This window comes from Pholcus phalangioides, unplaced genomic scaffold (genome assembly GCF_987345545.1).
Source record: "Pholcus phalangioides strain wild (caught in Gottingen) unplaced genomic scaffold, Ppha-v1.0 ptg000007l_1, whole genome shotgun sequence".
Lineage (NCBI taxonomy): Eukaryota > Metazoa > Arthropoda > Arachnida > Araneae > Pholcidae > Pholcus > Pholcus phalangioides.
This window is the reverse complement of record NW_028301600.1, coordinates 42,352,006-42,367,698: the sequence shown is the minus strand read 5'-3', so window position 1 is coordinate 42,367,698 and position 15,693 is coordinate 42,352,006. Positions and strand designations below refer to the sequence as shown.

General features: G+C 34.8%; 1 protein-coding gene across 1 annotated transcript in view; it reads left to right on the top strand.

The window, feature by feature from the left end:
• Positions 1-15,693, top strand: part of LOC149085314 (P-selectin-like) — an 80,619-nt gene that overhangs the window by 43,671 nt on the left and 21,255 nt on the right. The window contains exons 3-4 of the mRNA XM_089233253.1: positions 14,000-14,058; positions 14,861-15,070. Of these exons, the coding sequence (XP_089089379.1) occupies positions 14,000-14,058; positions 14,861-15,070 (269 nt within the window). The remainder of the gene's footprint in view (positions 1-13,999; positions 14,059-14,860; positions 15,071-15,693) is intronic.

Sequence of the window (15,693 nt, the reverse complement as noted above, 5' to 3'; positions counted from 1 at the left end):
TTTAACCAATATGGCGACTTCCAGCGCGACTCATGAAAGAAACAAATCTAGATTTAAAGAAACGTAGAAATGAATATGTTTTCTTTTCCTTTTTTAAGGGCGCCAAGTATTTCGATTCCTCCTCTCCCCCCCCCCCTTTTGAACTTCAAGTTACCCATCTGCCTGTTTTAGCTTCCAAAAATGCTTAGTTAAAGCTGTGGAATTTCTTCGATGTACTTTATGGGCCCATAATTAATTTTAAAACATCCTAAACTATATAAATTTATGCAGTTGAATATTAAAAGATAATACGCGGAGACATTAATTTTCATGCTTGAGAAGATGTAAATAAAAAGTTAAAATCAATGTTATTGCATGGATATCCAACTCGAAAGTAGGTCCGGGGCTAAGTACTTCCTATTTAATCTCCTGGGCTTCGTATATCTCTAAGCGAACTCAATATTTCAAAAATCTAGAATTCAATAAAATTTTTAAAATTAATGATGTGGCGGAAAACCTCACCAAATTTCCACATTTCTACAGTGAAATCGGCAATTTTAACACTGATTTCTATGGGGGATCATCCTTTGCCTGACCCTCAAAGTGATGCTAATATAATGATTATAGCATCTATTCAAAAAGTCTCATTACTGGGAGGATTGAAAAAGTGGCAAACCATTATAAAGGCATAAACTATTATACATGTGGTAACAGGATTAGAGAAGTGACAAACCATTGTAAAGGCACATATACACGTCTGAAACGCATTGCTAGGGAACCACGGTAACCAAAGTAAACGTTCGGAAAGTGATTGTTGAGGCCCAAAAAACATTGTTGCCAGACAGTTTTTTGCCCATTTGGGGCACTTGCCCTGCTCTGACGAAATTTTAAAGTAGCCTATCGTTCAAGTCGGGTCCCATTTGGTATATATGCAAAATTTGGTGACGATCGATCTAAAATTGTAGATTTGTACAGAGAACATACACACAGACAGACAGAAAATCAATTTTATATATATAGATAGGTAGAAGATATATCAAAACTCTACAGAAACGTTTCTCAACCTTTTTGAATCCAAGGACCAGTAAAATGTGTGAAACAATTTTACGGGATATTCCTGTAATTTTGATTGTTCCAATTTTATTTTATACATTTGTCTCGTTTTTGCAAAGATGTTTTTATATTTGAATTTGTAGCATTTACTTAAGTGGTGAATACTCAGCGTTTTCATAATACAGTATATAAATTATATTGCGATAATTATGGCAAAAGATATAAATATTCATTTCGCATATTTGTCAGGTTCAACATTTTTTCAGAAGTTTTTTAAATAAAAATTAGTGACTGTGTGTGCCTACTTCCAGAAACATTTTTTATGACAATTAAGATCTTAGTGTTTACCTTATTTTTTTGCAATTAAATATGGTCATCTGATCTTGAATATTTCTTTTGTGAAATATATATATTTTTTTACTCTGCCCTTTATTTACCCACCCTTTACCGATTTTAGAAGTGATTATAAATTTGCATTTACGGCAATAAATTGAATTTTTTGGCAAAATTTAATGATATCCCATTTTTACGATCCCAAGTTCCTGCATTTTTTCGATGATGTATAGTGAACCTAAGTATGAAGGTGTATTTTTAGTTGAACCCATATGGATATTACTAATATCAATATTACAACGGTTAAATAATTTTTCATTCAGTGAGAATTAAATTATGGTGTCTGAATACGGACCACTCGTACCATCGTCGCGGACCACCTCTGGTCCACGGACTATAAGTTGAGAAACACTGATTTACAGTATTTAAAATATGATTTTATGTCAGCGATTAGAACAAATGCTATTTGCTCTTACAAAAGTTAAAGAAAAAAAAGAGTAATGAAGAGTAATAATTGATATTATACGGATTAATAGAAAAGTTCATTTTGTTCAGGCTTAATTTTTTCTGAAAAATAATATAGGAGTTTCTTAATATCCTAACAAATTTAACAGAATTTTTCGTTGGTTTTTCAATGATGAAGTGATTAATTAGTGACATAGCATTGATTCACATCGGAAAGAAACATTTCTGTTTACTTAGAATCGAGACATTTTAAAGGTTAGCTTTCTCAGAATGGTTATTCGGTAGAAATACGCGGAAGCAATGATTTTTGTAAATACACGCACACACTCCGGTACGAATACATCAAGTAGATACTTCCTCGGGAAAGCTAAACGATTTAAAAGATCAGCAACAGTTGAACGTTCCGGTCTGTGGACCAGCCTGGGAGAAAGAATTCTTTTAGGTTAGAATACGAGTAAACTTGTTCAGGGTAAAAACAAACTAAATATTTTAGTGTTTGTCTTCTTGAAAGGAAACACACATTCACAGAGTTCATCTATTACGATCCTGCCTTTGATTTCAAATATTTCGAAAACTTAAATGATGACTAATGAAATTTGACAATGATAACAAATTTAATGAAAAATACATATTTTGGGCATAAATAAATAAGCTATATTTTCTTTCAAAGGTATAAAATCATGTAAAAATCCCAACCTTCTGATTTTTTTGAAACCTTAGTCCAGGGGTCTTCAACCTTTCAGACATTTCGGGCTAAATTAAACTTTCCACGAAACCCGGGGCACCAACTCATACTATGGTATTCTTCGGTTATTAAACAGGGTTCTCCAAATTTATTAAACACTTTTATTTACTCTGAATTTATTTCTTTTATTAAATCTGAAAATTTCACGAGAATTGTGAAACTATTTTTTTCAATTAATTAAAAAATTATTCCTTTCAATTATTTTTCATGAACACTTTTAACAATTCTAAAATTACTCTTGACAATTCTAAAATTACTCTTGACAATTCTAAAATTACTCTTGACAATTCTAAAATTACTCTTGACAATTCTAAAATTACTCTTGACAATTCGGAAATTATTGTCGATAATTCTGAAATTAATTCTCCAAATTAATTCAGTAGTTCTGCAATTATTTCTATCAGTAGTTCTGCAACTATATTTCCATTAATTATAAACTTTCATCCATTACGAAATTATTTTTTTTCAATAACTCTGAAATGATTTCTTTCATTAAGGTGTTTTTTAGCATTTCTGTAAATTCTATAATTATTTATACCTTTTGGATGCCGAATTACTCCTCTCGACATGTGTAGCCTATATGAAATCACAGGCTTCAAAAACTGCTTTAGCTCAGGGTTCCTCGAATTCGTTACGACGGCCCTTTTATCAAAAGCGCAGCATTGCTATTGAATTTCGAAAGTGTCTCACAGTTATGAATACAACAGTACAAGATTTCAGTGACCCAGAGCTTTTTCAATCGCGTTAATTGACGTTTCAAGCTTCAAAGCGGTTCCAGGTTTATTATGACATTCTTGAAATCGAGATATGATTTCGAATTAGACATTAAAGCCTATTCATTTTCGACCGAATGTGCAGTAGGTATGTACGGGCAGATGAACTTCCACATCATGTTACCGGAAGATAGGAATAGAGACTAAATAATGAGCAAAAAGAAGATATTCAAAGTTTTTAAGTAAAAGCATTCAAAGATTTTTGGTGGCTTGGCTAACGAAGCATATCAATGCTATTGTGAAGAGTAGCATTCAAAATCGAAAGACCGTGATTATGAAATCTTTCGTCAAACTTTCCATCCGAGCATTTTACTTGTCTAAGTTATGGGCGGGGGGGGGGGGGGCTAAAGTGCTATATAGCTATAATGTATGTCATGAAAATGCAAAATGATCTTGGCATCAATGCTTTTCTTGTTTTTTGATGAATCACCTAAATCTGTGAAAAACGCATGACGAAGCTCAATTACAAACAACACAATGACAGCTTCCAGTTTTTTTTTTTATACTCTAACTCATTACACTGATGTGGGAAAAGAATCTACTAAACCACTTATACGGTTATCGCAGTGTGATTCCGTAATTCTTCTTGCCGCATTTTACTGGCGAGCGGTTAATCCTAGAGGCATACTTCCAATTGGGAAAAATTCCCCAAATAACGTGTAGAATTCAGATACGTTATCCATGTTGCAAGGGCTTCTATAGTTACTAAAGTATGAAAATTAAGTTTTAACACGGAAACCCTGTTCTCAAAAACCCAATTAGAAAGTTGTTGCCCTGTCTCCTGGGGCTAAAAAAAATTCCACGTTTTCAATTTGAATATTCGCTGAGATATTTGAATTGAAAAATCTGAGAAAAGTTGAGAAAGAATAGCACAGACGAGGGAAATAAGCGTTGCTCGTTGGTTCTTTCCCAACTTTTTTCGATTTTTGAATTTAATTATCTCAGTGAATATTCCCTTTTTTTTTGCCCCAGAAGAAACAGGGCAACAACTTTCTTACGAAGTACGAAAGCCTGGATATGAACAGCGGAGAGTGACATCGTTTCTCTCTATAAACAACTTTCTTATTGGATTTTTGAGGACAAGGTGTCTGTATAAAAGGTTAATTTTTATATTTTAATAACTATACAACCCTTTAAAACATGAATGACGTATCTGAGTTCTACGCGTTATTTGGATACTTTTTCTAATTGGAAGCATGCCTCTAGGACAGTGTTTCTCAACCTATGGTTCGTGACGGTGGCATAGGTGGTCTGCAGACATAATTTATAATTTAATTCTAACTAAATGAAAAATTATTCATTTTTTGTAATTGATATCAGTAATATCCAATGGGTTGAAATGAAAATTATACCTTCATACTACGGTTTACAGTACCTCATGGAGGAAAATGCTGGCAAATGTAGTCCAAAATACGGAATATAGGATATTACTACGATATATTACCTAATGCGGGATGGGATATCACTAATTGTTACAAATAAAAATGCAAGTTACTACAAATTTGCTAATTAATGCTAAAATTGATGTAAGGTGGGGAAAAATAAATGACTGCTGCAAATAACAATAAATAAAACCGTATTTCAAGAAAAAACTTCCAAGTGACTTGGTGATCATATTTAATTAAGGGAAAATACGAGGAACCGGGTTCTCTCGAATACGGTAAAATATGGGACATTGCCAACCGTCTTCGAAAACGTTGCCATAAATCAGAAAAATCATCAAATGTTGTTAAAATTGCTAAAAAAACGTTGAACCTGACAAATATGTGAGATGAATATTCATATTTATAGCTATATATAATTATGTCATAATATAGCAGCGGTTCTCAACCGGTGCTCCGTGGAGCCCTTGGGGCACCTTGTATACTCTCCAGGGGCTCCGCGGCCGCTTGAGGAAAATAAAAAAAAACAGTAAAATTAAAAAAAATAATTATAAATATTTTCAAATAGTAAAAATAAATCTGTAACTTTGATGAATAATTAAAAAATTGGCCTACGGGGCTCCGCCATAGAATTTTTTACTTGAAAGGGCTCCGAGAGTCAAAAACAAAAATACAGGAATGTCCCGTGATACAGGACACAAATGGTCCGTGGAATTGTTTCAGGCATTTTACTGGTCCTTGGGTTCAGAAAGGTTGAGAAACGCTGCTCTAGGATAAACGGTTCGCCAGTAAAATGCGGCAAATTGAAGATACTATAAATTGTTAACAAATAATTTAATTATTACAGCAAAAAATTAGGATTCCACAAAAGATCGGCGATATTGCTCGATACGTCGAGTACACTCAAATTAGGTTACAACGGCCTCGGTTGAAAGGACATCTCGATTACAATGTCACTAATTGTTGGTCCCGATTTATACCCATAGAGAGTAATGTCAATGAGCCTTGCTTACAACGTCGATGAAAACTCAATGACATCGGATATAATGACTTTTTCATCTGTTTCTTCCGTCTTTATGGCATTTTACCAAGAAATTTCTAGAATTAGAGCCCTTCACATCAAGGAATTGTTCATTTGTTTTGTTCTATTGGTACTTAATGACAGGAAAAGATTTGTTGCATGTTCGATGCTCCGACTTACTAATTGGTATGACGCATATACGGGGCATTCTCGTGTTTTTGCCGGATTTTTAAATAAAAATTTTCCGTTTTTCAATGAAGCTTACTTTAATTTTTTTTCAATCATCACAAAAATCGGGGATGGAAAAATTTTGGCAATTTATAAATTATATTGTAAATGAATATGACAGTAATATGAATATTCATCCCACATGTTTGTCTTTTTTTTCCAACTTTTTTTTCCAAAAATGCATCTTAGTTCAGTGCAAACTTGTTGTTGTACCTTTCCTCGCCAAGGGATTATTTATGCGCAATATGCCAACGATTGGTAATATTTCTGGTGAGTATTGGCAACGTCCTAAATTTATGATCCAAAAAATAGTTTGATGAAGAAGAGAAGTTATTGAAAATATTGGGTGGGCTAAAAAATATCTCCCTCGGGAAGAGGGTACTCCACCGGGTACTCGCTATAGTATGTAAAAAATACTTCTGTATTTGAAAAGTAATTTTGCATAATAAAGCAAGCTTTATTATGCAAACTATGAAAATTCAAATTTAAATTTATTTCATGTACACATACTACACACGTACATGAATTGATAATAATTGCATGGATATGTACATGGATGTAGATGGGATGAGGGAGAAAAGCTCGTTATATGATCTGACGCGCTCCCTCACCAAATGCTATGAATATTCAAATAATATAACAAATCAAATAATATTATTCTGCCTTGAAAAGGAACCGGAAAATATTCTTGCACTGGACCCTGAGTTTAGTTACACACTCGGCACCATTACAACGCGCTAGATAGGCATTCCCCTAACTTGCGGATCTGTTGATTATATCTCCGCATGATTCAAAGCTAAAAAAACATGTGGGTAGTTGGAAATCGCATAATGAAACAGCTCTGTTAACTGAATATCGAAAAATAATTTGGTTTCATTCATATCTGATTACGGAAATTAAAACACATTTATTAACAAAAAAAATCAATAATGTCACGGAAAACGGGACATATGGTCTCCCCCATGTAGGAGAAGGGGGTCACAGATAAAATTCTCATCAAAAGGGGATCGCGCTTCAAACCACTGTTCTACACTGTGCTCTGTGCTCAAAAGGTATTTCCCTTTAAATCGTTTAGGAAGATTCATTATAGGTGGAGAGTTAGCTTCACCACAGGACTTATAGATAATTCACCCAAGTGATTCCGTCATCACGTTCGGCAGGAAAGAAATGCTATGCTGACTGAAAGAATGCAAATTATCCGAAGCTAGAGATTAAAATCAGATCTCAAGGAAATGTTTTTTAATAGAACTCGTAATTTCCTAAGTTTCCCAGGAACCAACAGCGTTTTAATTACACGCTATGACCTTCATGGCACGATGAAAGTTTGCTCAGCGAGGAACTCGCTCTCACGAAGTTCAAACTCATTCCATTACTTACGTATTTCCATATAAAATGAAACTAGATATTCAAATTAATACAGCAGTTCATAAATATAAGTATTTAAATCGTACACTAAAATTTCCTGTCGGTTGCAAAAATCTTTTTTCTCTGTGGTAAATAAAAATAGTGATAATAAATTGGAATAAAAAACAAGGTAATTTATTCAATTACGCAAAAATTTAAACTTTTTATTGAAAAAAAAAAAGTTTCTCAGCCTTCCATATATGGCTTATGATGGCTAATAAACAACAAAACGGCTTATAAATTGGAAGTAGGAAACTGAAAATAATTGATGAAAAAATGTGTTAAGAGAAAGATAGAATCCATAATGAACGACTCTAAACTTGCTTAGAACCTGATAATTTGCTTGGGGCCATCGACGAGTTGGAGTCGGTAAAAGTGTTCTTCGCTTAATTGAGGTCTAGAATGAAATATAATAGAATGTACTGAAAGAAAGAAATAATTAACAAAATATTTTATCCCTGAATTAGCTACTGAATGCTGCTAACCTTGCTGAGTTGTTGAGGTTGATATTGATTAAGCAACCACTTTTGTTCGCTCTTCGAGAAAGTGCCGAACAATTAATAACTTTTGTTTCAAACGTTTGTGTTAGTGTTCTATACTGTACATTCTGGAACAAAAAACTTCTCACTATAGATATATTAGTCTAGAAATATGTCTAAAGAGTTATAGTGTGATTTTGTGTAGAAAAGGTACAAGAGTCATGATCTCGTTTTCTTATTACAGTATTAGTATAATTTGGTGAAACAAAAATGAAGTCTCGTATTCGAATACGTAAAGGAAAAGAAAATATAAAACGTAAAATAAAGGACACACAAAGACTCCATCAATAATAATTACTCGTTGACAGTGAAAAGAATCGGAGATGGTTTGTAGAAGTAACAAACATCACGCACAAATTATGTGTTATTTCTCCGAAGAGATGTAGGTTTGTTTTACGGAGCACGATGTAATTTTGAAGTTTGATTGTCCGATGGTATTATAACTAAAGAAAGGCTCTTGTGTGTGAGGATCTTCATCGTCTTCGACAGTGTTGTACTATTTTTGGAAAATATATTATCAGTTCACCCCATCTTCCAAAATATAAAAAACAAACCTTCACCCCCCCCCCCTCCGAAGAACCTAGTGACTTGGTCACTTGTGGAGGCTACAAACAGCGGTCATCTGTGACCGTCACAAAGACTTCATATCCTAATGAGGCGGTCGGTGATTCTGCTTTCAGTTGTAGTTCGTGACCTTAACTCCAACGCTATGTCAGAGTTGCATTTTGAATGGCACGAACAAGATGTTCGGTCGTTGGTGGTTGTATTGGTAGTGGTCTTCATTTTACCTGCTTACCTTCCTCCGTGTTTTCGGTAAGAAAACACAAGATCTCTTATGTCTCCATGTAATCCTCTCCTGACCCTTTATTGTTGTATAGCGTGTGCACCCCAGTGAACTAGTTCTAAGTCAAAAGAAAATAAAAAGTAAACGCCTTCTCTATACTCATGGAATTCATGCGAATCAAACGCCAACTTCCAATTCGCTTTTCATACATTCACAAAAAAGGAGAAAAAAAAACATTTTTCACAAAATAGACAATGTTTCTGTATTTTGCTGTCTTCTCTACCTTTTTTTATACAAAATTCAAGATCATTTTATTATCAAGATTCTATCATTTTTCCCCAAAATAATACTCTTTTTTTACGTGATGAAAATATTTAAATCAATGGACGAGAATTTGGCATGTCTTCAGAATATTTTTTTGCCGTTGAAAATTTCGAAACCAACCAACTATGAAATGATAGTTTGTTCCTTGGTGATTCTAATACTCTGCATCACGTTGATGGACCCCACCCCATTGTCCATCTACGAAATGAACATCTGCACACAATAGACAGCGGAATAAAAAAAATTCTCTGAAATGATAAGCATGTGATTCATTCGCATCGTAACCTATGATTCTGAGCCGTCACAACAAGATGATTCACGTAATTTTGAACTTGGCCAATCTAATTGCAGGATTTTGAGCTTACTCGATCAAGAGTTTCCGATGAGATGATACGGACGGTTGTTTTTTTATTTTTCGCTGCTGTAGATTTTGTCTAAATGAGAATCTTTTCCTTGTATAAAGCTTATGTATGTAACACTGAGATATATAGTTAAAACTTCATGTTTGACTAAACTTTTTATTTATCGCGAACATCCAGATGTATTTTCTCTCAGACTGTTTCTGTTTCTACTTTGTTCATAACCATTAAACATTTTTGTAGTGCAGCTATCAGAAATTATATTGTAGTTTTAGGCTTCTCGTTAAGTATCTCGCACGCATAAAAAAGATCTCAGGAAGTTAAAATTTAAACTCAAATTTTATTCTTGACATGATTTGGTTTACAGAAGGACTTAACGTCTTCAGAAATGACAAAAATATTTTAACTTCACATTCCTATCAACATTACAGAATGACATCAACATCGCAACAGTCTGGATAAATGTGGGTTTAATGTTCAATGGTTACATTTTCAAAGGAGGTTCTGTTGATAGACAAAAAAAATATGAGATTAGAAGCCCCTAATATTCCTCTTTCTGAGGTAGAATGATTTCATATTTCTTTATCGTGAACAATAACACGCAGTCGAGGAATTTCGTGAATTCAAAGATATCGAAATCAATGAAGTTGGTAAGTTTGATATATATGTGGAAAAAATTACCAAATTACCAACTCTCTTCTCTTCATTCAATCAGTTTATTAGTTTTCCCGTACGTGGTTCGTACACCACACGTATTTTACCATAAAAATCAAATTGAATAAGAATAGATGTGAAGAAGATGAGAAAATAAATATTGCGATCAATCTTGTAATGTTGCCCTTCTTCATATGTATCACCACATGTGCAAACAAAACAAACATTACCTATCGAAAATTCATCATCCTAGACCAAAAGTCTTCAACCTTTTTCTAGTTGTGAGCACTACCTGTACCCATCATCAAAAAGAGAGCACCCTTACGGCAAGTGTGACATTCTTGGGACGTTGATCAAGTGCTCTCGAGCACTAAATCGGATGCTGCAGGAAGCACCACGGTGATCGCGAGCAACAAATTGGATATGCCTGTCCTAGACTGAAGTTTACGCTCAATTTTGGTAAATTTTATATTGACGATATATCATATTTGCAATTACGACCTGGGATTAAATATAATTCATCACCGGTAAATGTGACGAATTCGCAATATGTGAACAAAATTTATCAAAGTTACCAAAGTGATCGGTGATTATACTTCAACCGTAACAACCCAGACCATCGCTGGTAGCATGAAACATCAGTGTGACACTTGCATCATGCAAAGAAGTGATGCGCAATCCTTTTTAACCAGCTGAATTTCTTTTCCTTCCGGTCAGCGACAAATGGCTTTATCTTCCCCTTTCTTCATTTTGTATCTTTTGCATAATTTATACAAAACATTTTTGCGTATGGTCCACGATTGTTTTTTATGTTTACAACCACCAAATTTATTTGGATCATTCTGCCTTTAATTTGAAACCATCTATTTATATGTAGTCAGGTGGTTAATATTTGGGCATGATGTTATATGCGAATGAATCACATAACTTGAACGCATCTCCATTGCACACAAATAACTGTAATGACATGGAACCCTTTTGCTTCGTTGACCAGTGACCCCTTAACTACCAAGTGGTGGCCTAAGCCATGAGAGGTGGGTGGGGGCATAGGGATACTCTAGGCTTAAAAAAATATCTGCTAAGCCTCAATCCACAAATGTTGTACGCCTCCACACAATAGTGTTTTTCTCTCCGTTCCAGCTGACCTGCATGCTTCGTTTCACCCACGTATTGGTCTGCTTTGCAATCAGGGCACCATGATCTGGATTATATTTGTACGCAAATAAATATAGTGCTTTTGTTAAATTCTATCGGGCAATATTAAACTATATGATATACGAGATTATTTGTTTTTTCCTGTTTGAAGAAATATACATATAATAAAGAGGATTTTACCAGTGATATTAGAAATGACAAACACCCATACACCGATACGATCGCTTGCAACTAAAAACATCAACCAGATTTCTATTGATACGGTTTCCCAAAATCCAATAAAATTATCATTAGTTTAAATTAAAATAGTGATAAATATGAAATTTACTTCAATTATAAAATTCCAATCACTATTTCCGACGTGGCAAATGTCCAGCGTAATAGATTCTTACTACACAGTCTATGACGCCCGGCGACCGAATGATTAGTGTGTCAACTTTCTGTCTGACAAGTATGTTTTTAATCTCGGAAAATTGGGAAAACAGCCATTTGGAATTGGCTTTAAACTGTCCATCTGATTAGACATCTTGTGCTGGAAACAGATGTGGTGTGTAGCTTAAAATGGTCAAATCACACCCTATCTATTAACGGCGTGTTTCAGAAAGGACTTCCTAACTTTGAAATTACATAACTTGGAAACAGTGATAGATAGAAGGGTAGAAAAAGTGGTGCGTTTGATAAACAGGCTTAGAATTTTAAATACACGGATTTACAAAACTAATTACAATTTTAACTAACAGATGGCGCCGCAGTTGTTTTATTTCACAGCTTCTTTCTTGGGGTCATTGTTTACAGCAGAGGTGGCCAACCTTTTTCCAAGCCGTGCCACAATCAAAATAATTTCCGATGCGCGTGCCTTTCTACGAATTTTAACACGCAGACCATGCGCCCCGTTTTTACGGGACACGAGCATTCTCTCCGTTCCTGTAAAATAGCATTCGGCCGTCCTCTTACTTCCGCAAAAAATTTCACTTTGTCACTCATTTGAATTCTAAATTGTTTTCATTTTTCAGTCACAAATTCAATTATACCAATGCCAAATGTGTGTGTATTTAGGCTATGCGGCGTGTAGAAGTTCATCTTACCTAAATCATGTTGGGAATAGACACCGGAACCTGAGGACTCAGAGTGCTTCTCTCCCCCCCCCCACCACCCCCACCAATAAACTTTGTAAAAGGTATTAGCTCCCCTCCCCAATAACTCATGGATATACAATGTGTGTGTAAATGCATTATAAAATGCATATCCTCCATACGGACGATCCTGAATCTCGTACATATGGAACGTCCAGCAACTATGTCCATAGGTGAAAAACCGAACAGGGAAACGTAATGAATAGAAAGTCATCACATAATTTGTTATTTTAAATGTGCCTATCATACTAAGAAGAGTTGGCACATCTTATATTATATTTACTATGACATACTAAATATAGGTTTGGCAGCCTAACAAGGCCATCATTCATAAGAAAAAGATAGTTTAAAATTTGTAGAAAATTTCTTTGGAATAGAGTTTCTTTAATTTTTGAAAAGCGTTCACGTGCCACTCCTTATACCATATCGTGTCACGGGTTGCCCACTCCTGGTTTACAGCAAGAGTCCTCAAACGCTGTGTATCAGCTTAAACATACGCATCCATCTGTAAAGACATTGCTGGAAAGTGGCTTTAAACTCCTCTCTTCACTTTTGTCATGTCCTTGCTAAGCAAGGTGACCATTTTGATTCCATCGCAACGTGATTTCACCCATGTATTCGAAGGACAATATCATCCACTGTATAATAGACTTTGGTGTTATTAGCCAAAGTTGTAACTAATTTCACAAACCAGCGTATTTGAAATTCCAGGCGTGCTAATTAATAGGAACTACTCTTTACTTTTTCATGTTATGTCATCATTTCAAAGTTGGGGAGTCCTTTCTGAAACTTCTTGTATTTTCTGTGTGATCATTAGTGTTGGTTTCTTCCGACTCTGACCATCTGGTAAATGAAACCCATGGAGCCCTCTTTCATGATGAAATTTAACCCGTTTATGTCCACATCTTGATGCGCTTTGAATTCCATTTCAAAATTGGGATATTTTGTTTAAATCGCACCAATTAAGAATATTCCAAGAGACTAGATTATTTAAATACATCAGCAGGAAGTATGACACTGGACGACAAGTGCCCTAATTTGAGGATAGCAAAATATGACGAAAATATGACAACATATTTGAAGAAAAAAAAAGTTAAGTGAAACAAAGTTGAATTGTGTTAATTATTCACATTGAACTGTTCATCTAAATAATCAATTACAAACGAATCACTTGCATGAAAATAACAATATAATTAATGTCGATAATATAAGGTAGAAAACAAAAGTGCCCAGGAGATAATAAAATACACCAACTTCAAGAGTTCATTTCTAAACCAGAAAAATGGCTTCTCGAGAATTTTTTCGATGCCAATCTCTGAGTACGGTTGCCATCTACACCTGCTAACATATTGAACATCTAGCTGCAAGGCTAAAATACTGTATTATACAAAGCCAAATCCTCACTGTACTCAAACGAGTACAGTGGGAACAAATAGGTTAATGTCGAATGCATGACGTTCACTTATCAAGTCCATTCCTGAATTAAACACGTTATGAAAAATAAAAATTGGCGCGTTTTCTCTCATTGTGAAGGTACGTTGATAAAGTTGATAATGTTCTAAGCTTGTTGAAGTAAACCAGTGAAAGCATTCCAACCATTTATGAGTATCCCGTGTTTACTGTATATTCGTATAAAATCCTTACTTTTTTTTCTAACTTCTGAACTAGGTCTGAGACTCGAACGTGCAGGAGAGATGGCGTATGGGATAATGAGCCACCGTTTTGTGGTGAGCGATTTCACATTTGTGAAACAATATTTTCATATATATTCCATATTTTTTAATGCATCTGACAAAGTGAAATTTCGTGTTGTCCGTGACTCGCAGGTTTTCATTTCCCTCCAAAACCACCTGAGATTCCTGTAATTTCAGATGGCTATCTACGATGGCGCGGACCTGTTTATTGTTTTATACTTAAGGAGAAAGTTATGAGCGAGGCACTCCCTTGCATTCGTTTTAATAGAAAGGGTGTTAGCTCTGGCTATTTCAAAACAATGTATCACGAAACTTCCCATTAATACGTTACCATATAATGTAGAAATATTTATTTTCATACTATGACCATATTGTCTTGAAAATGTCTGAAATATAAATTAATATTTTTATGTGAAAAAAAATTCATCTAGATATGCGTCTATTTTCCCACATGTATGAATAAAAATTATATAGGGCTCTCGGACAGCCCAAAAAATTCCTAGGATTTTGAATTTCCCAGGCCTTTTTATTGTACATTTTTAGAGTCAAAAAATTAGATTAAATTTCGGGCTCCCTAAGCTAAGAGCCTCCTCAACCTCTTCCAAGTGGAGGCTCAACGAAGTAACGTTTATTCGTTTTCACAATGTCTGCACAAATACTGTTGCATGATCCCTTTATTATTTATTTGCAATAAAATAACGGGGTGATTCAATGCATCCGATTCCGAATTATATCGAGGTTTTACCGTGTACCGAAAAATGCGCGAGAACTGAGGATTGGTCATTTTGCTGCTTACCGTCCATGATGTGTTAAGCAGGTCTTTTTTTTTTTACAGGTGTCAATGTAGCCTACAGGAAACCCGCCAACCAGTCTAGTACAGTACGTGGTGGTGATGCGAGAAATGCAAATGACGGTGACTTTGGCAACAGGAATCAAAAATCATTTTGCACTGAAACCAAAGTTGATAGCTCGCCCTGGTGGCAAGTAGATTTACTAAATGTGTATGAAGTACGAGTTGTCAGAGTCATCACTAGAAGTTGTTGTGGTGAGTTCGTTTAAAACTTTTTAATTCTGACGGTTACAATAAGTACACAGTATTTTTAAGATTGATCTTCTCATGTCACAAAGTATTATAAGCATAGTTATGAAGTTTTCATGAGTTTTGTACCACCCATAGACTAATTTGATCATATACTAATAGACTTAATTTGATCAATAAGGGCTCATTTCATTTGGTTCTTTTTTTTTCATACGGTGATAATTTTACGCCAGTGTTTCTCAAAGTGCGCGTCGCAGCGAGCTGAAAATATTGACGTATAACTATTTATACTTTGAAGTGATGCTTTTATATGTGAAAGTATCTACTAAACTATTCTGGGGAGCCGCAGATGGAAACCAGACAAGGGAGGATGATGAATTAGACAAGGGAGCCGTGGGTGACAAAAGTCTGATAAACAATGTTTTACGCGCTCGATAACTAATTTAACCGTGACCTACAAATCAAGGCAGTTACAAATAGCTCGAGGACCTACGAATTCATATTTCACCCTTAGATGCGTAGCTTTGAAAAGGAAAAAAAGATTTTTTAACTCATATTGCTGATATTGCGATATAAATTTATAATTTTAAGCATATTTTTTGAAAAAAAAAATGGAAGTAAAAAGAACC